The sequence below is a fragment of the Microchirus variegatus genome (assembly GCF_963457635.1).
Source record: "Microchirus variegatus genome assembly, chromosome: 11".
Classification (NCBI taxonomy): Eukaryota; Metazoa; Chordata; class Actinopteri; order Pleuronectiformes; family Soleidae; genus Microchirus; species Microchirus variegatus.
Window position 1 is genome coordinate 19,001,207 of NC_139812.1, and position 27,337 is coordinate 19,028,543.

General features: G+C 39.6%; 4 protein-coding genes across 4 annotated transcripts; 3 read left to right on the top strand and 1 right to left on the bottom strand.

Annotated features, from left to right (window-relative positions):
- Nucleotides 1–243: 243 nt before the first annotated feature.
- On the top strand, nucleotides 244–8,075 carry LOC310934431 (inhibitor of nuclear factor kappa-B kinase subunit alpha-like). The gene is made up of 22 exons (XM_083898159.1): nucleotides 244–437; nucleotides 1,620–1,767; nucleotides 1,841–1,935; nucleotides 2,024–2,141; nucleotides 2,520–2,589; nucleotides 2,689–2,777; nucleotides 3,113–3,202; nucleotides 3,405–3,529; nucleotides 3,618–3,725; nucleotides 3,815–3,950; nucleotides 4,065–4,265; nucleotides 5,069–5,171; nucleotides 5,320–5,443; nucleotides 5,522–5,673; nucleotides 5,769–5,830; nucleotides 5,911–6,020; nucleotides 6,102–6,151; nucleotides 6,808–6,916; nucleotides 7,017–7,164; nucleotides 7,263–7,312; nucleotides 7,466–7,565; nucleotides 7,738–8,075. The coding sequence occupies exons 2-22, from the start codon at nucleotides 1,660–1,662 to the stop codon at nucleotides 7,786–7,788; spliced, it is 2,199 nt and encodes a 732-aa protein (XP_083754285.1). The 5' UTR covers nucleotides 244–437; nucleotides 1,620–1,659; the 3' UTR covers nucleotides 7,789–8,075.
- A 1,476-nt stretch (nucleotides 8,076–9,551) lies between these two features.
- erlin1 (ER lipid raft associated 1) lies at nucleotides 9,552–17,502 on the top strand. The gene is made up of 12 exons (XM_083898149.1): nucleotides 9,552–9,676; nucleotides 10,852–10,980; nucleotides 11,499–11,580; nucleotides 12,220–12,266; nucleotides 12,345–12,406; nucleotides 12,512–12,637; nucleotides 12,788–12,861; nucleotides 13,597–13,655; nucleotides 13,795–13,886; nucleotides 13,969–14,058; nucleotides 15,029–15,108; nucleotides 15,220–17,502. Exons 2-12 carry the CDS (start codon nucleotides 10,868–10,870, stop codon nucleotides 15,373–15,375), a joined length of 981 nt encoding a protein of 326 aa, XP_083754275.1. The 5' UTR covers nucleotides 9,552–9,676; nucleotides 10,852–10,867; the 3' UTR covers nucleotides 15,376–17,502.
- Nucleotides 17,503–18,491: 989 nt separating this feature from the next.
- On the bottom strand, nucleotides 18,492–22,921 carry spef1 (sperm flagellar 1; the record flags this gene model as incomplete). Its single annotated transcript, XM_083897403.1, has 6 exons — nucleotides 18,492–18,605; nucleotides 18,822–18,927; nucleotides 19,434–19,506; nucleotides 21,016–21,167; nucleotides 22,615–22,726; nucleotides 22,813–22,921. The coding sequence occupies 6 exons, from the start codon at nucleotides 22,919–22,921 to the stop codon at nucleotides 18,492–18,494; spliced, it is 666 nt and encodes a 221-aa protein (XP_083753529.1).
- A 3,330-nt stretch (nucleotides 22,922–26,251) lies between these two features.
- LOC310933834 (AN1-type zinc finger protein 6-like) lies at nucleotides 26,252–26,821 on the top strand (the record flags this gene model as incomplete). Its single annotated transcript, XM_083897404.1, has 1 exon — nucleotides 26,252–26,821. One exon carries the CDS (start codon nucleotides 26,252–26,254, stop codon nucleotides 26,819–26,821), a length of 570 nt encoding a protein of 189 aa, XP_083753530.1.
- Between the last annotated feature and the right edge of the window lie 516 nt (nucleotides 26,822–27,337).

Genomic DNA, 27,337 nt, shown 5'->3' on the forward strand with positions numbered 1-27,337 from the left:
CTCTGAAGTGGTAAAAAAGAAAGAAAAAAAACAATGCTGTGTCTTTGAAAGAGACTCTAAAAGCTGGTTTGTGAAGTGGGTCTGTGGGAAAACCCCGACACAGGGAGTAGTCCTGTACACACACACACACACACACAGAGAGAGAGAGGGGAGATTATACACGCATGCGCAGAAGCAACAACGTCTGTCTCTTTACTTTCGCTATTCGCAGACTTTTAGCTCGGCTGTGCCATCTTGGCGACAACAAAAACACAACACTTACCTCACCGTTAAACCCGCGTTTTAAAGGGATTGTGGGGTGGGTCTTAAGTTTTAAATTATATGTGTCTTAAAGTTTGAATACGAGCTGTAAACAACACGTTTGTAGTACGTACGTAACTCCTCCTGAAGCAACAATGTTCTGACAGCTAAAGCCCAGTGTCTGCTGCTGCCGGCAGGTGAGTTCATATATGATATATCTCGTCTCTGTAGAGTTATTTTTCATAAAGTCCTGTCCGTGTTTGTGTTTCCTGACGTCCGTGAACCTAACACTCACTGTCCGTGAACCTAACACTCACTGTCCAGAGCTTTGGTTCTCAAAATGTGGCACGTGTCCCTCCAGTGGTACACAAACGTCTTATCGTGGGCCTCGAGAACCACTGGTCTAGATGCTACTATAGCTCGTAACTCTTGTTTTGCTAGTCACACTAATACAATAATTCTGTTTTCTGAATGTCATGGAAACACGTTAGTCTGACTGAAATAGAGCTAGCCTTAGTCGGACTAACATACCATTCAAAGTCCAATTAATCCTGGATATGCTTAGTAGAAGTATAAACTGCAGTACTGTTGCAGAAAATCATACGGTGTCTTTTTGTATCAAAATATTATAATTAACTAAAGAAAATAAAACCTACTATACAACAAAGTATTAGGCCTGTGCATAATATATTTGATGTATATGTGAAGTACAGTTTGATATAGTTGTCTTTATGTCTTTACTCTGACAAAGAACCTAATATATACTGTACTGTACCTATACATAGACTTAGTGAAGGAATACATTGTTTTAAATTACTTAGCCTCAGTAGTTAAATTCACAGTAATGTCTATTCATTTTAATACTAGAATGTAGTTTGTTATTATTATTGATTATGTCATGGTTAATTTGCACATCACACTCCTAAAACGTACACGACCCGTGCGCTGATCATAACGGATCAAATATAGCACAAAAGCAGTGTTTCACAAAATATCAAAGGATACAGAACAAGTTTAGAAACGGAATAAATGAAATAATGTCACGTCAAAGCAACTATTAAAATAAAAGGAAAGAATTAAGTGCATCCGTCATGTTTTTCAGTTCTACCGTGTGTGTGTTAACGATGGAGATCTGTTGATGCTGACAGTTCAGTGGAAGTAATTGATTTGCTTAAATGTGCGGGTTGAAATTGAGATTTTAATTTGACCATGCTGCGTTTGTTCCACTGATGTGTTCACAAAAACAGTTTTTTCTTTCTGCTGATGTTTAAACCTCACTCAGTAAAGTCTAAAAGGTTTGTAAGCAGTGTGATATTTTACAAAGATTTATTTTGGTTATTTTTTATTTTATTTTAATCTTTTGCTGACATCTTTTATAGACCACGTCTGTTGCCCAGCGCCTCTAGCACACCTCACACTATGGAGCGGGCTGCACTTAGACAGAACCAGCTCTGTGGCTCATCATGGGAGATGAAGGAGAGACTTGGAATGGGAGGCTTTGGGCACGTCTACCTGTACCAGCACCTTGTAAGTTCTATAAGAGGAGAACACAAACTCCAGAATCAAACCTGCCTCTGACTTTGTTTGTGCGTGGTTGCAGGAGTTGGGAGACAAGATCGCCGTGAAGCTTTGCCGTCTGGAGCTGAACTCCAAGAATAAAGACCGTTGGAGCAGAGAGATCCAGATTATGAAGAAGTGAGTTGTACATCGTCTTCGTCCATTAAAAAAAAACTCCACTGTACAACAATTTCCACGACTTGTTTTTCTTCTCATCCATGTCCAGACTGAACCATGTGAACGTTGTTCAGGCCAGAGAAGTACCAGAAGAGTTGAGCTCCATAGCTTTAAATGACCTGCCTCTGTTGGCCATGGAGTACTGCTCTAGAGGAGACCTACGCAAGGTACCAGACGTGGTCAAATGTAAAATTAATAATCAGTTTACTGTCTCTAACAGCACACCATGCACTCTTAGAAATAAAAGTGCTAAGGAGAACCATATAACGTCCTTCGGCTTGTCCTCATAGGAGAACCCTTTTTGGCTCCAGGTAGAGCCTTTTTATAAAGGTTACACCTGGAACCCTTTTGGAGGGTTACACTAAGAACCCTTTTAAAAACCCTTTATTCAGGGAAGGGGTTTTAAAGGGTTCTCTGGATCAAATGGTTCTTACTGGAACCATTAGTGTTACCAAGAACCCTTGAAAAACCCTTTCTTCAGGAAAGGGTTTTAAGGACACATTTGGAACCCTTATTTCTAAGAGTGTGTGTACCTCTTCACTCAGGTGTTGAATAAACCAGAGAACTGTTGTGGCCTAAAGGAGAGCGAGATCCTCTCTCTTCTCGGTGACATTGGTAATATTTCACCTTTCAACTTTTGCTTTATTTTTTATTTTTTTTAAACAAATATCCACTGTTATCACAGTTAAACGCATATTGTCTGTGGAATTGCAGGCTCTGGTATCCAGTATCTCCACGACAACAAGATAATTCACAGAGACCTAAAGCCTGAGAACATAGTACTTCAGGAGATCGATGGGAAGGTGAACTCAGTTCTTTAGCCGTGTTTTCTGTCATGGCACAGTTTGGTTTGATAGACTGCAGGCGTTGAAGAAACACTGGTCACAAGGGAGTGGAGATTTACTGTTGTCCAATCAGCTGACTATCATGGGTCTAGCTCCACCTGTACTGTACTCTGGTACCCCAAGGGAAGGGTACCGGAAAATGCAGTGGTCGGGGACGGTTATTTTGGTACTATTCCTCTCAAAAAATTCATACAGAACCAAACTGTTCCACTGTACATGTACACAGTTATACAGTTTTTTTTGTGTGCCATGCTCTCATTGTGAAAAAAAAAACCTGTTATGTTTGTCTCCAGCTGGTCCATAAAATCATAGATCTAGGTTATGCAAAAGACCTGGATCAGGGGAGTCTCTGCACATCCTTTGTTGGAACTCTCCAGTATCTGGTAAGTCTTTCATCATTAATGATGATTGATTGTTTTATGTGTTCTGTCAGATATGGTGAAAAGTTCTCTGATTTTTCAGCCTCTTGCATGTATGAATGTACTCTCTATAACAAAGAAACCAGAAAAATTGACTGTCTTTGAGGTAGTTCCAGCCCTTTTTTCTCCCCTAATATTTACATATTGGTATCTATGTGTGTGCCAGGCTCCAGAGCTGTTTGAGAGTAAACCCTACACTGTAACTGTGGACTACTGGAGCTTTGGGACAGTGATTTTTGAATGCACTTGTGGCTTTCGTCCTTTTTTACACCACATGCAACCTGTCCAGTGGTGAGCCAACATTTTTAATAACTCTTGATAATTCATCCTCGTGTTAGATTAAATTGAAATTTCCTTTACTATTTGCTTGCTTTTGCAGGACAAGTAAAGTCAAGAATAAAGGTCCAAAGGACATCATGGCAGTAGAGGACATGAACGGAGAAGTCAGGTTCTCCACACATCTCCCATATCCCAACAATCTGAGCAGGTAAAAGCCTCACAGGCATTCTTTTCTTACCGACCAGCACTCCAGGTTTTTATCTCAGCCTTTGTGTTTTGATGTGTGTTTGACAAAAGGCCGCTGTTGGAGCCAGTTGAGTCTCTACTACAGATGTTATTACTGTGGGACCCTGCGACACGTGGCGGAGGGCTGGATCCTGACAGAAAGCAGCCAAACTGCTACACCACACTTCAGAATATTCTCAACATGAGGGTCAGTGTGATTTTCCCGCTCACTGTCTTTTTTTATTGTTTAGCACATGCTGCTAGAAAAGAGGGACAGTAAGCAGAGCAAACTTCAGACTCACAGGCACATTTATTTCTCCAGGTGATTCATGTTTTGGACATGACATCGGCCCAGTTGCACTCGTTGGTTTTGGAAGCCGAGGAGAGTTTGCACTCCCTGCAGCTTCGCCTGGAGACGCAGACTCAGACCCACATTTCTCCGCTGAGTCAGGAGCTGCTGCTGGACACGGGAAACTCCCTCGACCCGCGCAGGCCGCCCGCACATTGTCTGCCAGATGGATTGGTATGAGACACCAGTGTTAACTCTGGCAGCTGGCTTTGATACTGTCGCAGTCTTTGTGTGTTAGTTGTAGTTTCTTTCATAGCCTATTTTAAATGTGTGTGTTTACAGTGCATTGCTCTAGCCATCTTTGAAATGTGAGGGTTATTTTTCATATATGGCGCATTTCATTTACATCAGAAGTCAGAACACGGAGTGAGGTCACTTCTGATTTGACCTGTGTTCCAGTTCAGATGACAGAAAAAACATGGATTGTAGGAGAGCCTTTGTTGTTCTGTTCTGTTCTGTTAATAATATGTGTACAATTGACTTGATGTCAAACAAATAAGACTTGTTTGTGAGGTTGCTCCGACTTTCAGAGTTCAGGAATCCGCCTATTTTTTGCATGTGATGTGTGCGTTTCCCAGTAGAAATAGATGAAGAAAAGCTGATATTGACTTTGACCTTCTGCCAGCATGATTACATAAAACTGGCACCTCTGTCTGCAGTGTGAGAGTCGAGGCTGAATCTGTAAACCTAAATATTGGATTTTTTTAAAATATTTTAGCAGCTGTTTGGGTTTGTACTAGTGCTGGGCGCGTTCACGCGATATCGGCGGTTAACGTGACGTCACGCACATCTTTTTCCGGTCAGTCGTCATGGAAATGTGTAATGCGTTAACGTGCGTTAACCTAGTGCCCAAACTGGATCCATGCAATTAATGCAATGATTCATGCTGGCTTCTCTGGGAAAGAAATGCATCTGCAAATGCTAACATAAACAAAGATTTCAAGTGGAGCAATTGATGATTTGTGTTCTGATTTCAGCGAGGCTGGGACTGCGTTATTGTTTTCCTCTTTGATAAGAGCTTGACCAAGTACTCTGGGCCGCTGACTGCTCGACCTCTGCCGGACAGTGTCAACTTCATCGGTGAAAACTTTAACTAAAGCTTTAACTTGAGTCTTTTTAGGATCTTAAAAGCTACTTATTGTGACTGACAATTAAAAGCAAATAAAAATAGGTGCTTTTAAGTTACAGCAAATTCATACAGTGAGTTCTTTTTTATGTGTCGTCTCAGTCAGGGAGACCAAGACCCAGCTCCCGCTCTCTGCTCTGAGGAAAGTGTGGGGGGAAGCGGTCAGCTACATCTGCGGACTGAAAGAGGACTACATACGTCTGTACCAGGGTCAGAAAGCTGCCATGTAAGTGCATAAACGCGTACTGTATACAACGTACAGTTGTATCTGAATCATGCTGACGTCGTGTTTGTGTCTGTGCAGGCTGAGTCTGCTGCGTTACAACACCAACCTGACGCGTTACAAGAACCTACTCTTCTCCCAGTCACAGCAGCTCCGAGCCAAACTGGCCTTCTTTAAGACCAGCATCCAGCACGACCTTGAGCAGTACACCAAGCAGAGCCACACAGGCATCTGTGAGTTGACGTTAAACTGTCTCTGTGATATGTATGTACTGTTATTTAAAGTCACCGCTGAAGCCTTTAACTGCTGCTGTCGTGTTCACGCGCAGCCTCGGAAAAAATGTTGAAAACGTGGCAGGAGAATGAAGAGAAGGCTGACAAGTTTACAAAGGTGGGATTGTTGTTGATTTTCTTTGAATTCTAGCCAAAGTTTAGAAAGCACTTCATGCCCAGTGGTGTTTTCTGTCACAGGTTGCAGATGTGGGCTATCTCGATGAAGAGATTGTGTCTCTGCATTCTGAGATCGTGGAGTTGCAGAGGAGTGCGTTTGCGCGGAGACAAGGGGACGTCATGGAACAACTGTCAGTGTCTATTCTATTCTATTTAAATGATGATAATAATTTTTTAAAAATGATGTACAAGATAACTGCCTTTTTTTTCAGAGAGGAAAGGGCCATTGACCTCTACAAGCAACTGAAAGCTAAATGCAAAAGTTAGTATTAATTATAATATATACTTAAACTTAGACATGTTTTTAATAGCCCTTGTCTTTTTGGGGGGAGATTGTTGTGCTGGAAATTTTTATAAAGCATATTGTTATTAATACTATTCAGTGCTACAAGCAACAATTTGAATCATGTAATGTATTTGAAGAACATTAAAGGTCCAGTGTATAACATTTAGGATGGTTTACTGGCCATAAATTGAATATACTACTCATAATTATGTTTGTATAAGTGTATAATAATGTTGTTTTTCGTTGCCTTAGAATAAGCCTTAAGAAGGGAGGAAGATGAAGAGGCTGTCATCTTGTAATCAGCTCAAACTTAGATTAAACATAACAGACAGAACGTGCATTTCAGGTTTTGAAGCAGAAGCTTACTACACAAACAAGGACATACAAAACATACATCCTCTCCGGTCCACAAAGGCCACCGTAGCTCCCTGACATGTTTGGGGAAAAGGGAGAGATGAGCAGAGGAGTCCTGGACACTGGACCATTAATTTCTTCACGTGTGTTTGACACAGAAGTAGAATGTGGCTGTGTTTGGGAATAGAAAGCTGGCATTTGCTATGCGGTTTACATAGCGATGACAAAAAGGGTAGAAGACAAATGTTGAAGGGATTGTGTTTTTTTTCTTTTTCTAGGCCCCGACCCTCCACACGGCTACAGTGACAGCTCAGACATGGTGAAGACCATTCTCCAAACAGTTCAGAACCAGGACAGAGTACTGAAAGACTTGTACACACATCTGAGGTAATATGTCTACCTGTTCAAACAGTCACATGACAACACTGCAAACCAAATTATTCATGTGATTTCCCCCAACTCTTTTTTTTTTTTTTTTACCATGTAGTACAATTCTGGTATGCAAGCAGCGCATCGTTGATTTGTTCCCTAAGTTGGAGAGGGCGGTAGACAACATAAAAACTGCAGAGGCAGCAGTGATGCAGATGCAGATGAAGAGGCAGAGAGAGTTCTGGTATCTCCTCAAGATTGCCTGCGTGAGTATATAAGACACTCAAGAGTATTGCACATATGAGTCGAAAACACTATATAGCTAATACATTGTGTGGGTGTGTCGTTATATGTGTATTTTTAGGCCCAGGGCAATTCTCCATCGCAGCCAATTGTGCAGCAAACCACTGACAGGTAAGAGCTGGACACAGTGACTGTGACTGCTTCTCTGTACCACAAGAGGTCACTGCGTTCACTTGACCGTGCTTTGTAATGTGTCACTGAAACACACTGAGAAATGTTGCATCTGTTAAAGAGTTTCTCCTCTTTTTTTTTTTCTTTCTTCAGTGAATCTGTTCATCAGTTACTGGATGAGAATCAGCGATACCTGAGTCAGCTGACGTCTCTGCTGCGGGACGCCACCCAGGAGATGGAGCACAGTGTCATGGTATGGACTGAACACACATATATGGACACATTTTCTTCTAAAAACATAAAACATAGATTGGTAGTCTGTCTGTGTAAGATTACACTTGATCACTTGTTTTTGAGATGTGTTAAGAAACTGTTAATAATAATTTCAATGTAAAATTATGTATTCTCTCTCTCTCTCTCTCCAGGAAGAGGACTGGAGCTGGACTCAGTACAGTGTCGGGAAAGCTCAACCTTAGAAGCTGTAGATCAAAAGATTTCGAAGTGATATTACAGGTGCCTTTTAGTGACACTATCTGAAAGCTCTGTTGTGTCATTTACATACACAAGGTGCTGTAAGAAAGTGTTGTATGAAGCAGCATGATCTGATAAGCTATTCTTGTTCCAGCTAAAATGTTAATTATTGGATTTCAAAAAAATATATTTATAAATGTTGAGCTGTCACCAAAAAATATTTATTGTACTTTGAATATCAGTTGAAGTAAAAAAAAAATCAAAAAAAAACATTGCTGCTATTAACTATGAATGATGGATTGTGAGTAAATGTTTTATAAATGTATATTTCACATACGTCATGTTTTGTCCTTTGTTTAAACAAAAGCTGAAGACTGTTAACCGAACACATTGAACCAGAAAACGGTCTGCACACTCACACAGGAAATAGCTTGTTTATAAAACCCTGGGTTCAAACTTCTCTTGGGAGCTGTTGAAATCCAAACAGCAAAAATGCAGCACAGAGTGACATGCATAAATTTAATATGACAAGAGAGAGAGAAACGTTTAAAATCATGGTCTCAGAAAGACTGTGGGACTTTGGCGTGTGTTTATTTTTTTTCGTTGTGAAGGAATTTCAAATAGCTACTGTACTGTACTGTATATACGACATCCATATCTATGGATGACGCATTCTTTTTGCACTAGGCAAATTCGTAATGTGCCTCTGAAATAAATAATAAAAATGTATTCTCAATAAGCTCATTAGCTCTATCGTCACATATGACACTAGTATAGAAAATTGGAGAGAGACAAGGTGACTAATTATTGTTATTTCATTTTATTAGAATTATTTTACACACATGGGTAAAAATCCCAGTATTTCTTATTTTCCTCCCAAGTACATGTACCACAGTTTGAGAACCACATGACTAAAGGGACACCTTATTAGTGATCTAATTTGAGGTGTTAATGGTTTAGAGCTGATTTGTGTACTCACACATTTCAATCTATTCATATTTTACAGCTGATGAATTATCTGATCTGTCCATTGCATAAATGTATTGTACATCTTGTACAAGTTCTATGTCTGTGGAAGATTCCTCACTTGAAAATGATTGATTTTCTACACAAAGAAGAACTGAATTCCACTCAAACACTTAATGATCCTCTTTTTTTGTATTCCGTTCCACATTTCAGTTGTCAGCTGATGGAGTTAAGCAGGTGTATTTCAGCTGTTCGTGAGAAAAATCTTTGAAATAGAAAATAAAAATAGCAAATTGCTTAATGCAATTGAAAATCAACTTTTCAATAATCAAAAGATGTACAGCAATATTAATTGAATCATTGATTTTAGTTGTAAAATTACAGAAGAGCATTAGGGCTAAATGTCCTCTGAGATTGAAGTCAGAATTCTGTCTATTTTATTTTTGTATTTTCCAAAAAATTATAAAAAAAATAAAATAAATCCTCTTCCATTTAAAATGTCCTTTGTTTAAAATAATTTATGAATTATTAAATAATTATTAAAGTCACCTTTTTCCTTTGACATATTAAGCAATAAACCTTTTATTTTAAACTATATTTTATCCTTTGTATTTGCTTAAGGAAATAAATAGCAGCCGTAATTGCAATGACTATTTTCTTTTTTTCTTTTTACATTAGCTAGAATTATATAAATCAATTTTTATTTGTATTTGATGGTGCTGACAAGTTGTGTATTTTCCCAGTGTCCATGAAGGCAGCGTCATGTAACAAGTAGAAACCGAGAGTGAAAGCTGTAGGAGGCGGAGGAAGGTGAGTGATTAGAGCTGAAAGAAAAGGGGCGGTAGTGCCCGACTCTGTGGCCAATTTATTTACCTTTCAAAACCAACGATCGCACACTGAGCGTTGTATCACAGCGAGTGGCGCAAGGTGAGTGAAACACGCTGGTGTCTCTGCGGCAGCAGCGTAACGAGCTAACGTTAGCATGACGCTAAACAATCCGAACCACCCGATAATCACAGAGCTAGCTGGTGGCAGCATGCTAACCCCAGCTACTGGCTAATCCTAATGTCACTAGCCCGAATAGTATGGCCGCCCGTGTTGCTTTGCTGAATTCACTACAAATGTTATATTTATTTTTGGTGTCAGCGTGTTGAATTTTGTGCAGTGAATCACAAGTTGCCTCTGTACATGGAGTTTTCAACGAGCTAGTAGCGTTAGCGTCAGGCTAAACGTTCCGATTGAGTCGCTGGCTCCCTACTGTACACTGAAGTAGTCACTTTAGGTATAACACTGTCGTCAAAACTTAACGAAGGGTTAGGTTAATTTGACATTTGTGACATATCTACTGAAATGAGGACCCTATCACCTATAACTAAATCATATCAAATATAATTTATGTTATCTCCAAGGGAATCTATTTGGAAAAAGTGCTTCTACACCTGCAGGGTTAGGGTTAGCTAAAAATAAAATAGTTTAGTATTGCACCAGTCTTAAAGCACACACCGTTTAAAGATTACATTACAATGTATTTATGCGCGACCTTATTCAAAAACCTTAAAATAGAAAACACTGTAAAAACAGAGTATTGAAGGAAACAATAGTCACAGTTGATGTTGAATAGTATGATAGATGTTGGAATAAACAAGAGATCGTGACAGTTTATTTTCCCACTCTCACTTGAACGTTTGCCTCAAGTTGCATTCATATCTTCATTGGACAGTTCAGCAAGTTGTCTGTTAGAAGAGGGACTCAGGAACCAGAATATGATACATGCTATGTTTTGATAGCAGAGAAAATGCACTAGAGACCCAACTGAAGAAGAACGTTAATCCAATTTTTATGATTCCCTATATTTGGAATACATTCCTTGGCGGACATGCAGTCGCACAGCCCTGTTCCTCATGAGACTCATTTCAAAATGGTACTGAACCATGTAGTTGTTCTCTAAACTTTCATGATGGTTCAATCTATTAGTAGACAGAATTCTTTTAAGCTCTGTGTACGCATTTAACTACTAATCAACTGTGTTTACTTAATATGTAATGGTACCGTGAATGATTTTTTTTTAAATGTTTATTCCTCTTCTCTTTCTGTGTGTGCAGGTGAGCGCTAGTGAGGATGACGATGCCGCATGTAGGGGCAGTATTTGCAGCAATAGCAGGAGTGATGGCCATCATGTTGCACTCCTCTATTCACAAGATAGAGGAAGGACACCTTGCTGTGTACTACAGGTATCTCAACCTTGTTTGAACCCATGACTGGAATGGAATTAACCCATATAAATTCTTTGGACGTGGATAGCATATTATTATTTGTATGAGGTGTAACAAGTTCATGGAGTTTGCATGTTCTTTTCCATGTGTATGTGGGTTTTCTCTCGGGTTCTACGGTTTCCTCCCACTGTCCAATAACATGCAGATTTGGGGATTACGCACATTTTGTTTTAGTAAATGATTGTTTGTGTCTATATGTTGGCCCCTGTGATGGACTGGTGATCTCCATGTGGAGTATAAAGTGGTAGAGGATGGATGGATGGATGGAGGCCCATGTTTAGATAATGTTGCATGTAAATTCATTCAGCCTGGGTATGGAGATATTGGTGACTTGTGTTTATGAGGTTGAATAAATTAGTATTTTTCAGTAAAATCCCGATTGCAACTGAACAAACAACTGCCCTTCTTGAAATAAAATTATAAAATATTCCAGTTTGAATTCTGACAAACTGAAAATGAATTTATTTTTGTTTCAGGGGTGGGGCCTTGTTGACTGGTCCCAACGGTCCTGGATATCACATCATGATGCCTTTCATTACCACCTTCAGATCTGTGCAGGTAAACATAGCCTGGCTTTTTAGCAGAGTTTGAAGAAGAAACCCATACACACTCATTTCAATCAAATACGAATGTCACAGTAAACGTTATTAATTAAGCAAGTGTGTTTTTTTTTTCTTCTTTTATGGTCATGACTGCTCCACTTATGCACCTGTCGGAAAAAAACAGACAGTTGTACAAGAGATTTCTGATGCATAGCAGAGTTATGTGGAAAGTGCGAGTTCACTGCACTGTGCTACACATGAAAACCAAAATGAGATCTTCTATAAATAAGTCAGCGATCACATGCAAACATTTGCCAGTCAACTGTGGCTGCACTGCTGTGGCACCATTTTTTAATACGCTGAATGTGTGTTTAATATATTTGGTTTCCTAATGCGTTTTATGTTTGCTACAACTCTTGAGTTTTCAGACAGATTTTACAAAAATACCAAAAACACTTGTTGAAGTAGCTAAGACTTGTGTATGTTTATAGAGAACATGAACATGGAGGTTTAATAATGTAAACTAAATTCAACATCCAGAGCTCATGAAAATGATGGAGATCATTTTAAATATTTTATGAGAATTAATAATAATTAATGAACAACTTGTTTTCATTTAGAAGATTGCACATTCACATTTAAACATTTCTTTCAGACTACTCTCCAAACTGATGAGATAAAGAATGTGCCTTGTGGAACAAGGTAAAACTGAGTTCAGCAATGTAGCCACAATAGTCAATTGATTATGTATTTAACGGATATTTTGTTTTGCTTTCACAGCGGCGGAGTAATGATCTATTTTGATAGAATAGAAGTTGTCAACATGCTGGTCCCTACCGCAGGTACAGAGTGTTCTTACTTCCCTTATTGCAGAAGTTCCTAATGCGGTTGACTCATGAACAGCTGCTCGTGGCCTTACAATGTTATATTTGTCTGTTGATGTGCAGTGGTGGACATCGTGAGGAACTACACTGCTGATTATGACAAAACACTAATTTTCAACAAGATTCACCACGAGCTCAACCAGTTCTGCAGCGTGCACACGCTACAGGAGGTCTACATTGAGCTTTTCGGTGAGCTCACTTTTGTGTTTACAGAGAACTGTTTCATTTGAATGTGGTATAAAGAAAGCAGCATGCATGCTCATTACTGACATTACCTGAAATGTGATACACAGACTGGTGTTTCTACAAACAGCTGCTGTTTTTTTGTTTGTCTTGCAGACATTATAGATGAGAACCTGAAGACTGCGTTACAGAAAGATCTTAACGCAATGGCACCTGGACTTACAATACAGGTAACTTGAACACAGAACTAGAGGGGAGTACTGACAGGAGTTAGGAGTTAGAGGCTCACATGTGGCTGCAAGAAACACAGAAGGCTAAGTGATATGACCAAAAATGACTATGTTTACGATAATCATCCTGATGTCAGATAATGATAGACTGATATTTGTGTGAAGGTCATGCATCCGGTGTAAAATATTCAAAGCACTTTCTTGTTTTTCCATAAATGCAGGGCATGGAAATGTTGTAGATGTGAATGATGTAATCATACAGTTGCAAAATCTTGCTCTTCGATGTGGATGAAAACACTTACTATTTTCCCGTATACATTTTCAGAATTTATTGTTGTATTTATTGTATATTTAGAATTTAAGGTAAGGTTAACTATTACAGTCTCTGTTTTCCCATTATGGAGCAAGTCAGTAGTTTGAAATTAATTCCTCCTTGTTTTCTTCCAAAATATGTTGCAAAACTGCCCTGATGACCTGGCCTCAGTATAATGGTTACAGATTAAACTTCAGTGTTTTAAAAGGCTGTAAAAATGTGTGTGTTGTGGAGAGTCTGTCATGGTTTTACTTTAGACCACAACGTGACTACATTGTACTTTGTTTGAAATGTAACTTCGCATTCTGTGTTCTAACTTCTCCACTCCCTGTGGAATAGTTTGGCAGATAGATTGTGAGCAAAGACCCATCATGTTTTTCTGTCTTTCTTTTCCTCTGCTCTGTTTCCACGTCGTAATAAAGGCAGTCCGTGTTACCAAGCCAAAGATCCCGGAGTCTATCAGGAGGAACTTTGAACTCATGTGAGTTTGTAAATCTGCACTTACTAACACAGTTTCGAATTTCCCTGTTAACCACCCACTTGGTTCATTTTGAGACCACACAGGAAAGAAAATATTTGAAGGATTTTTTGTTTTTCTTAATTTGTTTGTAACTGTGCAGGGAAGCAGAAAAGACTCGTCTGTTAATAACAACTCAGACTCAGAGGGTGGTGGAAAAGGAAGCAGAGACTGAAAGGAAAAAGGCCATTATTGGTAATTTTTGTGTTCTTTGAACACCTAATTCAGTGTGCTAACCTATACACTTGTTAAAGCTCACAGCTTTTCCCTCTTACAGAGGCTCAGAAAGTGGCTCAGGTGGCAGAGATCCAGTTCCAGCAGAAGGTGATGGAGAAAGAGACAGAGAAGAAGATCTCTCAAATAGAGGGTTAGTCTATTTAAATCTTATGTTTTCTGATGTGACAACAAGATTTTCAAGCAAGCATTTCCACTGGCCAATTTACAGATAATTAGGTTATAAGTGGTTATTAGGTGTGGGCAACGTGGTTTGACGAGTTTGGGGTGGAAGAACTTGACTGGCACACACCTGTGTGAGACAGAGATGGCGAGTCAGGCCTTCTCGTCCAACATCAGTGCCTGACAACATAAAAAAAAATATAAACACTTGAGTAAGGTCTTCTAAGAAGTGTGGAAGCTGTTGTAGCTCCATATTAATAATAAGACATGGTTCCTGTTGATGTAATGGTCAACTGTCTGAATACTTTTGTGAATCTACAGTGAGAGGAGATAAGAGTCTTCCTCATGTACTGTGTGCTCGTTGCTGCTGTGCCAGCAGCTGACATTATCATATGATATGGTAGGAAACCTTACAAGCGCCCTCTGCTGGAGTTTAAGCGGTACTATTTAAATAGGCATGCAGCTTGCATTTTGAGCATAGATTGAATTTCAGGAAGCGGAGGGGCAGCTCGGCTTCTTTGGATAGGACACAAGCTCCCCTGAAAGTCTACTTTGTCCATTTTTGAATCTCTTTAGAATGAGGCTCCTGAAATAAATAACCTAATAACAGTTAAATATATATCACTATTTGTTTATTCCCTCATTACATACTGTACCAAAATTGTACCTGCTGTTGCCAATGACCTACATTTTAATCTAATTCTAATTCTAATGATTTATGTGTTTATATGGAGCAAAGAAACCAGAAAATAGACTATGTTTGCGTGCGTGCGTGTGATGAAAGGTCAACTGGAAACCGTTCAATACCAACAAGCTGAACTGGGGTGCTTATCGCCACATAGCGATGATACATTGATTCCCTGCTAATGTTGACATACTGTGTCAAAGACGGTGTTGGCTACAATTGTAGCTTCACTTTACTGACTGTCTCTTTGTCTCAGATGCTGCGTTCGTGGCCCGGGAGAGGGCTAAGGCTGACGCAGAGTATTACACTGCTGCCAAGGCTGCTGATGCAAACATGGTAAAAAAAAAGAAGAAAGAAAGCGGTTTCAGACACAAACACAGTATCTCATAACAATTTTAATTTAATTTAATCCTCGCATACTCTTGTGTTTGTCTCAAATGTTTACAGTTGAAGTTAACCCCAGAGTATCTGGAGCTGATGAAGTACCAGTCCATAGCAGCAAACAGTAAGATCTACTTTGGCCATGACATCCCTAAAATGTTTGTAGAAGGAACGCCTAAGCCTCAGTCCAACACTGAACCAGTCCCGTTAAAGAGAAATTAGCCGGCCAGTGACTCCACAGTCGTTCCTCTACACGGGACAGGAGAGCCTGATGACGGGTGGAGAGCTCTGAACTGAAGGTGATGGGTGGGATGGCGCTTTTTTTTGGATTGGTGAGCAAAACGCCTCTTAAATGTCTTAAATGTAAATGGCAGAGAGAGAGATTGTGGAGAATGTAAGGTGGAAGTGAGAGGTAGAAAGGTTAAAGGGAAAAGTTGTTTTTGTTTTGTTTTTTCTCCACCTTCCACTCTTGGATAAAAGATGTTTTAGCAATGCGAATGATGCCATAGTTAAAAATGAAAAGCATAATTAATGCTCATGCCTGGGAATGGTGACACCATGTTTCCCTAAAATTTACATGTGCTTGCAATCTGTGTGGTGTTGAACTTTGCTTTTGTATGCAAGGGGATGAGGGGGGAGTGGTTTGTGATTGAAAACAATCTTGATTTTTATTTTTCAATTAATTTCTGTTTTAGTTCAACTGGAATCTGTCAGGTGACACTAATTAAATGCGGGATGCTCACTGTTTTGACCCACCTCGGTTTCCTATAACACATGTGCAAGAACTAATCGTTCTACAAACAAGTGGCCTAACTTTGTTAACGTTTCACCTGAGCCTGAGTTTAGTTGTAGTTAGTAGATATGTTTTTATTAACGTGGGAGGATGGTTCATGATGTGGTCTTGGGTAAAGTTGATAACACAGCGGTGTTAGGTCGGATATAGTGATTTAAGAACGCAGAACACTGAGATTTACTGTGAAGCAAACTGAGAAGAAGGAAAAAAAGGAGATCTGCTGCTCCAATCAAATTTTGATTTTCCTGCAATTAAAAATAAATTCAAGAGGACTGAGTGTTCAAAGTTACTGCACTGTGTGAACGCAACGATGCATTCGCTGAATGATGGAGACATTACAGAGAGGTGGTTGCGTGTCGTCTTCCTTGTCAAGTAAAGTCGATAAATCTTTCCTTCCTTTTATTCGGTTTTGAGTGTCGGGGCCGTGCATGCTGATATTAGTTTTGGCTTCATTCCGATGATTAGCAGCGTTTGCATTTTGTCAGCTAATTCTTCTTTTACTGCTTATTGTGAAATGATTAGCTATACATTCTCAGGAAATCTTATTTCAGTAAAAGAGCTGCTTGAAGATGATACTCCTCCGAAAGACACAGTTGGCAGTTGTGTACGGATATTTAGTAAAAATGAGAATAAACACGGCGAGCTACGATTTGAAACTCCATCGTCCTATAACAAACAACTTTATACTACATCAACATTTTGGCTCCTGCGAACATTTGAGGCGACATGTTTATTCCATGTCACTGTTTTACTGCTACATCTGTTTACAGTAGGCGTCTCCTACCTGCTGTCCTTGTTTACATTTTTATGAAAGTCAAATATTGACGTACTGCAACCTTTTACAACCTGTTTGCTTCACAAAATAATTTTAATGATTTTAATGGCAACACATGCAATTCCTATATATAGTAGTTAAAAAAACAACAAAAAAAACCATGTATTTAGATTTTTGTTTTCTGATGATGTTTGGTGTAACGGCGTGAGCTCCAGCACTACATGACAAAAACAAACAAAAAAAAAACAATCTTTGTTTTGTTTAACAATGAATGTCGACGCATGAGCTTACTCCTGATGCAAATTGGTGCTAGTTGCAATGGTGTCGGTGTTTGTTTGGCAGAGAAACATGGAAATATACTCACACTATTGAGAATTCAAGCCTTAAACGAATAACCGTGGACTAATCCAGAGTGAAGGTTTCAGTAATAACAAACTTCCACTTGAACTAGCAGCCTGTGAGCCTGTACAATGCTGTACGCGACAGCCTCGTCCTGAGACTCTGAGCAGTGGACGCTGTTTGGAGGATGTTGTGATGTGTACCTGACCTCCAGACTGGAAGTTACTGGCTGCACTCTGCGTTTGCTTTGGTGGTGGGGGTTCAAATAACGCTGCAAAAAGGAGGGTATGAATTTCCTTTCTTTTTCTTTTTTTTTTGTCAATATTTTGTACGATCTGTGAAATCTAAACATTGTCTCGCTGTTTTAAAAAAAGATTTATATGAAATGAAAATGTTTTTTCCAGTTTTGACAATGTTGTAAAATAAAGCCTATTTTGGTACCTCTCTTCTCCCATGGGCCTGTTTGTGTGTGTGTGTGTAGACATTGTGCAGTACACCTGGCTGCTAGCAGGAGGAGAGCCAACACTGTGAGTCAACAAAACAAATGATTGTGGTTGTGATTTGAAACTAAATAGTTGCCACACTGTGTGTTCACTGTTTGTTTGGATTCCCATTAGATACATACGGTACACTTAATGTAAGGTTTATGCCTCAGCAACCCTGTTATAACGGCATTGTTTTTTCTTTAAAACATTTTTTATGCAGAAGCTCTTGAACCAAAATGATATTTTTAATACTAAAATATAATATTTATTATCCATCCATTCAAATTGACTGTTTTCCAAAAAAAAATAGGAAAACACATTCTTTCTTGATTCAGATGTTGAATTGTAGTTATTTGCATGTATTCCTGAAAAGGAAAACATTAATTTAGTTGAGTCAGCTCAGATTTGGGTATAAAAATGTGAATTCACTTTGTCATTTGCCATATAAGTTTTTGAAATATTTTTAAATGTTTCTATTTTCTCATTTCGATGAATCCGTCGCCACAGAATCTCACTCAACACTGAATCAGTTAAAGACGAGGCAGTATAGTTGTATCATAAAAACGTGTATTCACACACTATTATCACTGACAGGACTTCACAAATCGCAAAGGACATGACAGTTAACAAAAACCACAGTCTTTGCGGTCGGAATTATGTTACATTTGACGCCACGCCGTATCCTAGAAGACGCACGTGCATTTGCTTTGTAACTATATGGACAATAAAGGAGAACGGGGGATAAGAAAGGTAGGCAGTAATGCAACATTAACAGCTGTAAAATGGTCGCACATTGTCACAAAACACCATGAGCTAACTATTTTCTTGATCATTTAATCGAGTTAATCATGGTTTATTAATCACTATTTGTTGTTTTTGCTGGAGTTATTCATTTCCCGCTACTTTCATGATTGATGATTCTTGATATTGTTCGTGTGGGGCGTCATCAGTGGCGGTCACCGCTGCCTCTGCACGACTCCAGGTGCTGGGTGAGCTCCTCGATGCGCATGTCCTTGAGGTGAAGCAGGTGCTCCAACTTGTTCACTTTGAGCTGTAAGACCTACACACACACGAGAAAGAGAGAAGGGTGTAAGGAGTCATTGTTTACTTCCTCCATATCTTGTGGGGACATTACTGCATGTCTGTGGCCCAGACAACTTGTCTTTTTCAAGGTGTTTAATACCTGGTTTTAGGGTTAGGGTTAGAATTGGGTTTAGGTTAGGCACTTGGTTGTGAGGTGTCGTCCTCAATGTGTGTGCGTGTGCGTGTGTGTTACCTCCACAGTCTCCTGCAAAGCCATGACAGCTTGCTCTTTTTCCTGCAGACTCATTAGGACGATTGGGTCCATGTCTGTCTGAAACTGCAACGTGTGCTGCATGTGACTGAAAGACAATGATAAAAGAGCATTAAAATGAAGGCACAAAACGCATCATTATATTCATTAGCAGTGTTCTGTTTGTTACTGTACTTAAGTATAGAATCCACATATCTGTACTTTATTTGTATTTAGCAACTTTTACTCCACTACATTTCCTCTAACTCTCTTTGTTACTCACTGTTTTACACTAGTTTTGCCATTCACCCATTTCAACATGGGGTCACAAGTGTGTGTCAAGGACACATATAAACAAGCAGAGCCAGGAATTGAACCCTCAACCTTCTAATTTAAAGCCAAATTGCCCTACCACTGAGCTGCCATGGCTCAGTCCTAACTTTTTTAAGTACATTTTATATCAGAAATATTACTTGTTATACTTACAAACAGCAACTGTCATATACTTTAAGACTTTTACTTAAGTAATATTATAAATAAAAAAATAAACTACCAAAGTCATTTTCTGCTAAGATACTTTTTACTCCAGTACTGGTTTCAAGTTTTTCATCATACCTGTTGCTAAACCTGCTCAATTCCTTTTTCATCCCGTCCCCCCTCAGATGAATCACTCCACTCTGATGAAGTTCTACAGACAAACAAAACAGCAAGTAAAACAATTTCTCAACACACAAATCTTAAGAACACAACTAAAGGGTAAAGGCAGGAGAAGAGGTGTCAGATCCACGATGATAAACACAAGCACAGTGGGTGATGTTAGGATGTTGATATGAGGACGAGGTGCAGACGGAACATGAGGGAGTAGGTGCTGGCCTGAGGTCAGCTCTACAGGATCATTTCAGGCACAGATTAGGTGTGGGAAGCAGAAGGAGGAACACGTCACAGTTTCACACTCTATAGGTGTTTCTGGTGTGTCTGAGGCATGTTTGTGGGTCTGTGAGTGGTCACTCTGTGGGACAGATTCACTTTTTTTTAATGGGGTTTTAACTGGTCACAGGCCACATAAATAAATAAATACACAATAAATAGAGAAATCCTGCACTTAGATGCATATCGTGATGTATCGCTATATGATTGTCTTGCAATGTATTGATTAACACAGAATCTCCGTATGGTGATATTATTGGTATCGTTGACCATGTATAGCGTATCGCATCGTATCATAACGTGTCATATCATGAGGTACCCTGTGTGATTCCCACCCCGAGTATGTACACTCTTGGAAATAAGGGTTCCAAAATGATCCTTCTACAAGGGCTGACGTTCTACCTGGAACCATTTGCTTCTGAAAAAGCCTTTCCCGAACAAAGGGTTTTTCAAGGGTTCTTGGTAACACTAATGGTTCCAGTAAGAACCATTTTGATCCAGAGAACCCTTTAAAACCCCTTTCCTGAATATAAAAAAGGGTTCTTGGTGGAACCCTCCAAAAGGGTTCCAGGTGGAACATTTATAAAAAAGGTTCTACCTGTAGCCAAAAAGGGTTCTCCTATGAGGACAAGCTGAAGAACCTTATATGGTTCTACACTTTTATTTCTAAGAGTGTAGTCAGTCATGTCTGCATATCACACCACGGTAGTTGCACGGTGTACAGTCGGTTAAAAAAAAACTTATAGTATATTTAAAAGTTACGCACTACAGCTTTAAACTTGAATACGCTGATTCTGTGTTTTATCTGATGACCAGAACAGAAATATTAAAAATCGCCTACATTTATACTCACTTCCTTCTGCTGTGCTAAAAATAACAGGCACATTTTTCAACTGCCTCGGTCACTATTGTGAACTCGAGGTCAACAGACAGTCATCATGAAGAACACTTGTTATGTCAGCAGTTTCTATTCTGGTATTGTTTTACTGACAATACAATGCTGTCCGTACATGTCATGGGTCAAACAGACCAGCAGAAATGTGCATTAGAAAGGATGTTTTTTTTCTCCAGCCACTCTACCTGTGTAATTTTTGCCAAACTTCCTGGGGTCACTGAATTCCGATTCCTGCGTAAAACAACAACAACAACAACAAAAAATGTGATTATTTTTTCAGCAATGCTGCTTTGCTTACACATACAAAAGGATTTATAGTGATTCACGTGGGGGAGAAAACAGTAAAAGATGAACAAACAAACAAATAAACAGTACCAACCAGTGCATTGCTTTTGGTCTGCTCCAGTTTAACGTCAATCTTCTCATTTAGGGCGCACAGTACTGGCTCTATCACTCCTGGAGAGCAGATGATAATCTTGTTGACAGCTTCTTCAGGCACATTAAAGTTCAGCTTGGAAAACACCTTCCTGCCCCCCGCCCATGAAGAAACACACATAGGTAAATATTAACCATGATGATGAAGATGATGAATAAAACTCTATAGCTGCACATCAGCGGACGAGTGGGACATTAACGAGGGTTTATGGGCAGACACTGAATAAGAATAATCTGTATGTTGGTTTTCCTGGGCTGGCATTAGGGCTTTTCTATATATAACCAAACAAATAAAGTTCTGAAGCGGAAGCTTTCTACACATAGAATAACCAGCTTTCTGGTCTGCAAAGGCCACTGTAGTTTCCTGACACACTTGTTGCAATCTGCAGTCTCACCAGTAGATGTCACTGATTCTTACACGCCTGACAATTAAGACACAATTCTTTTACTTGTTCTACTGTAAATTCCAGACTTTTTCCAAAACAGAAACCATGTTTGGTTTTATGTATAGTTTTATACTTTTTTCTCTTGTTGAGATCATACCATGTGTTGTGTTTAGTGGAAAAGTTAATCTTAATAAAATAGTAATAAAAAGCACAAACTAATGCAGACTGTCAAATTCTACTATGTGTTTTTTCCAAGTCTTTCACACACAATTCCAGACTGTGTAAATATGTGGCTATATTATGTACTATCAAAATATCCGGCTTAACGTGTCTCCATACGGCCACTTCCTGTTCTGATAACACTTAGCAGTGACACAATTGAGCTTTTATTTAAAACACAGGGCTAAATGGTAAATATCAATGCATGACTTGCAGGTTACCTGGACATCATTTGTGTTAATAATGTATACTGATGTAAATTGCAGCATGGGATAGTGATTTAAAGGGTAAAGTTGTGTATAAATAAGGATAATAAAACTATATTATCAGTCTCTCTGTGAAAAATTCTATCTATCCATCCATCCATCCATCCAAACCAGGGGTCTCAAACTCAAATGACCTGGGGGCCAATGCGCATCTATTGTGGTCAAGAGGGGGCCGGCCTATAGAACAAAAAACTGTTACACAATATTGCAAGATGATATCACACGTAAACTTAATAACACTATTTATGATGTAAATGTGTTAATATCAAAAACAGACATTTATTTTAAATTACATAAATAATAGTGTGGACGACTGTAATTAAAATTTGTACCAGGAGCCGTTTTTTGGCCACTGCCATTCGTGGCTTAGGCCCTGACAAGGGTGTTTATATGTAATTGAATGCTGTATATGATACATTTAATAATGGGATAATTATGACCAAAAACATTGCTCGCAAAAATATATTATATTCTATATATTATATTCTATCAGCTGTGCCTCAGCTACACACTGTGTTTAAAAGACGGTGAGGTCGTGGGCCAGGTTTTCATGATAACATGATATTAAGTGGGGGGGCCGCATGTAATCGATTGGGGGGCCAGTTTGAGACCCCTGATCCAAACAAACAAACAAACAAACAAACAAACAAACACTGGTGCTTTCTTGCCTGTTAAGGACTCTCCAGTTACTGAGCTTCTGTGGTCTGGAGTTTGCAGGAGCGTAGTTGTGTAGATCAACGAGCTTTGGGAAGAAATGTTTCACAACCTCAGCGGTCATCACTGCAGAGGTGAAGGGGTCATAGGTCATAGGTCACCGCAGGTCAAAAACAAATGAGCAGATCACTCGAGTGGAACGCGTCACTCACCTCCGTCGCTGAAGTCTCTCGTGATGTGTCTCTTTGGACGAGACAGCGGGATTTTATCGACCCACGAGTACAAATGCCGCAGTTCGTCGTCGCTCAGTTTCTGCGCCATTCTGCTTCAAAGACCGTGCGTGTTTACCGAGCGTGTGTTAGGCCCGATGTGTTCTCCTCCATCACATGGAACATGAAAGAACTCATTGGAAGAAAAAAACCAAAACGTATCCGTCGCTTCCTTTCATGTCGCGCGCACCTGTGGAATTATCACACGTGACGTCATGTTTTCCTTCTTAATCGCGCTGTGTGATTTTAACACAAATACGAGATTATTTGTATGTATCAGAACAAGCAAGTTCCTAAAACTACGGAGCGAGCTTTTTAGCTTCCCTGTGCGTCGTGTTGTCCAAAGCGTTGCTAGGGTGACCACTCGTTTGCCATGGCAACCAGGGGCGGGGTGTCCAGTGGGAGGGGGGAGTGTCTACATATACTTTTTATAGTGTATATTTTTTGGTTTCATTTTTTTTCAGTTATTTATCATTTATCTGCTTGACTACACTATGTCTGTATCTTTTGTATGAGTGGATTTAATTTGTTATATTGAGATATCTTTTTGGTTATTAAACATATGAACACTTTCAAGTTCTTATTCCTCAAATACATAATTTGTCCAATTTATTTCTAAGTTGATTTATTATTTTATAGAGAAAGTACACAGGAGAAAGCACCCAGAGAACACATTTCCTGCAACCAACATCCCCAGAAAGTATAATCCAAATTACAATGAGAGGTCTAATGTTCTAACTTAATTCTTACATATAGACCCTGTTGTTTATTGTGGTATTTATTTTGAATTTATTTAACCCTTGTGCGTCATTATGGACATTTTTGTCCATTTGGGCAAATTTTTCCTTCTATGATCTGGTCATCATTCTTGGATGTGTTAGTGCATATGGCAGCATTTTTTTGTAAGAAAGTCTGTCTCTTGACAAATTTTGGAAATCTAATGTTTAATTTTTCCTGATAGATCAACAGAACACTGTGGATATTGTTTTTTTTGCTATACTCCTAAGTCAGCGGAGGACAAAAATGTCCACTTCCAAATACTGTCATTAAAAACATTACAGATTAATGTTATTTCATTCTGATTTTAAATGAAGAACAACTTCAGTCCTGCTAAAAACTACCAAACATTCAATTATTTTGAGGCGTTTAACCCTTTGAATGGCAGTTTGGTTACTTAACTCAAAAATTACTTGGGGGGAATATTTATATATATATATAAAAAATAACTACTCTCTTAAGCCATAAAACTATCCTTTTTTTCTGCTGTTTTAGTCTGAATCTTTTGGTCAACTTCAGTCCTAATCAAAACTATCAATATCAAATACTGAATAATAAATATTGAAAATAAAAATAATCAATAAAGAGTTCAAATCCTCCATATGTTTTCCTATTTGGTCGTTTTGAGCAGGGGTTAAAGTTGTTTGGGTGAGTTGTTTGAGATTTATGCAGAAGTTTTTAAAACACTTCTTAGAAGTGGACATAGCTCCAATGACTTAAAGTATTCATATTTACCCTATTTCTCCAAGTTAACCAAGTTCCCTGGTGTCCTAATGAACGTGTCTGTGACATGCTTTGGTCAAAATACCATAAGAATGAAGCACCACAGCAGTTCAATCACCCTGCCAAAACAGCCCTGTTCAGAACGCTGTTTAGTAGTATCTCTTTAGGGCCACCTTAAAGGTCCACCATAAAAAAAAGTAAGAGACAGGAAATGACATCAGCAACAGAGGCTACTGGGAGCTAACAGCAGTTAGCATTTGTAGGCTCTAGCAGGCACGTTGCCGTCATATATAACATGGATCCACTGGACAGATAAATCCTCTGAGGCTGGAAGTTTGTGTAGAACTCTGTGCTGCAGTGTGGAGCCAAGAATAGAACTTTACGCAGGACTTCCGGAGCTCCGCGAGACAAAAAATTCCAGGAATTTAGTGCATTGTTACGTCCCATGAGCGCGGAAGTCAACATGGCGTGTTTCATCTCCTGTACTCAGACTGAGGAGGACCACAAAAACATGAGTGAGTCATCTTTTTTCACACTTTGCCGACTGATAGGACCTCCAGAGTCTCAAATATAAGGATTAAAATTATTAAAAAGTTGCTTTTGCATAATATGTCCCCTTTACGAGGATAGTAAATTAAAGGTGCCATATGTATGAATGTGGCCAAAAATCGGTTAATACATTCAAATGCAAAATACCGAGGTCTTTTAGGTTTTGTTTTCTGACGTAACTGGCAACCCATGGTTGCTCAGTAGCTGAGACTCTATCGACTGCAATGATTGGTAGACGGCGGTAGGTGGCGCCACATGCCAAATACACGATTTCAAAACATGAACACGATTTGCAGTCTGCACAATATTTTTTTTTTAACGCAAATATTTTGGCTCTACTGTTGTTGTTGGTGAGTTCAGTTTGTTATATGAACATTATTCCGGAGTCTCTGTGACATATTAGGAGGATTTTATGGCCAGTTGCTTTAGATTTATTACATAATGGACCTTTAAACTAATGCCTGAGGGTTGGGTAAGGTTCTTGTGTATAGAACTTCTGCTACAGTTTTTGCTGAATAAACCTTGATTATAAACTTCAAATATGGTCTAGACCAGGGGTCTGCAACCTTTACAATGAACAGAGCCATATTTGTCCCCTCTCCCCCCAAATAAAATTATTCTGGAGCCGCAAAACCTATTTGATCCTTAAAATGAAAGTAAAATCACATGTAAAGTTGTTGTTTTTACACATATATACTATATTTCAAAGAACTACAGTTTGTCGCATTTTGATACCAAACCTCTAAAGTGTAGAAAAACGACTTTGAGATGAAATGTTATGTACCGTTTTATGTAGTTTATGTCTGAAAAAAATCTGCCTGGCCCAAGTACATGGATCTAAGGATGGACAGGACTCCAAATGTGAACTTCTTCATGTATGCATTACTTTAATGGCTTTCAGGGGAGGTTTTTACAATTGGATGTGATGGACAAAATATCAAAAACACTTATAGTTACGCCTTTAATTTGACAAAAAAAAGTGTGAATAACATGAAAAGTTGTTTTCTTCAAAGCGAGAAGGAGCCACTACAGAGGGGCTGAAGAGCCACATGAGGCTCTAGAGCCGCAGGTTGCAGACCCCTGGTCTAGACTAAACGCACCGGCTAATATGTCGAACGTCGCGTCATGTTTAGAATCATGACGTCATTGACAGTCCTTTGATGTACAACTTTTTTTTTAACGTGACGTCATATTGCGAGACGCGAAAGATCTAAGATACCGACGTTCGCGCACATGTCAACAACCCTCTGGACTGTGTGGTGCGGCTCACTTTTTAATTTTTTAGAAGCCAACGCTTTTGTGATGAGACCAAGTCATGTCGGGGAAACAAGACATGACCCAGGAGACCAACAGGCGGAGTCCTGTGCTCTGCTCCACGGGCTGCGGTTTCTATGGCAACCCCAGGAACAACGGCATGTGCTCCGTGTGCTACAAAGACTTCCTGCAGCGACAGAGCGGCAGCGCATGCGCTGCTGCCACATCTGCGGCTCCTTCTGCCCACAGCAGCAGCAGAGGAGAGACTCAAAGCTGTGACAGCACCACAGTCTCTTTACCGGCCGCCACGTCACCTGCACCAGAAGACTCTGGACACTGCAGTGGACCGTCCACATCAGCCAGGAGCAGCAGCCTGACTGCAGACCGCTTGAAAACACTCAGGGCTGAAGGAGCAGCGGACAAGACCGCAGAGGCGCAGAAGAAGCCCAAAGAAGAGAAGAAGCGCTGCTTCACCTGCCGCAAGAAGGTCGGCCTGACGGGCTTTGACTGCAGGTGTGGACACCTCTTCTGCAGCCTGCACAGATACTCTGACGAGCACAACTGCACCTTTGACTACAGAGCTGAGGGTGCAGAGAGAATCAGGAGGGAGAACCCCAAGGTAACAGGAGAGAAGATCCGGAAGCTCTGAAACTAGAAAAAGACAAAACTATATGGAAGCAAAACCCCAGCATACCTCAAACTATACTGAGCTGGACTTTTTAAGCTTCCCTGGACAAATGGTGTTGTAATGGATGTTTTGGGGGGTCCAGGCAAACAGGAGCTGGGAGCCCCCCCCCCCCCCCCATCTTGAACGTCTTTTGTTTTTTTATTAAAATACATACCAAGGCAAACAACAACCAAGCGTGTGCAATATACAGCAAAAACAAAATAGCTGAAGATGAAACACATAAAGGCTCAGGAAGGAAAGGGGGCGTTTGGGGTTCCCCCGATTCCCTAATCTTTATTGTACATATACAAAAAATACAAGATCTCTCAGGAGCACAAAAATGCAGGACAACAACCAACCTGAGGGACACACAACACAACAAAACAAAACAAAACAAAACAAAAATAGCCGAAGATTAAAAACTTAGAAACACAACTTCTGAGGTGATCTTACTATCTGAGGCAACGATGTAAAAAAAAAAAAAAAAAAATCCAGATT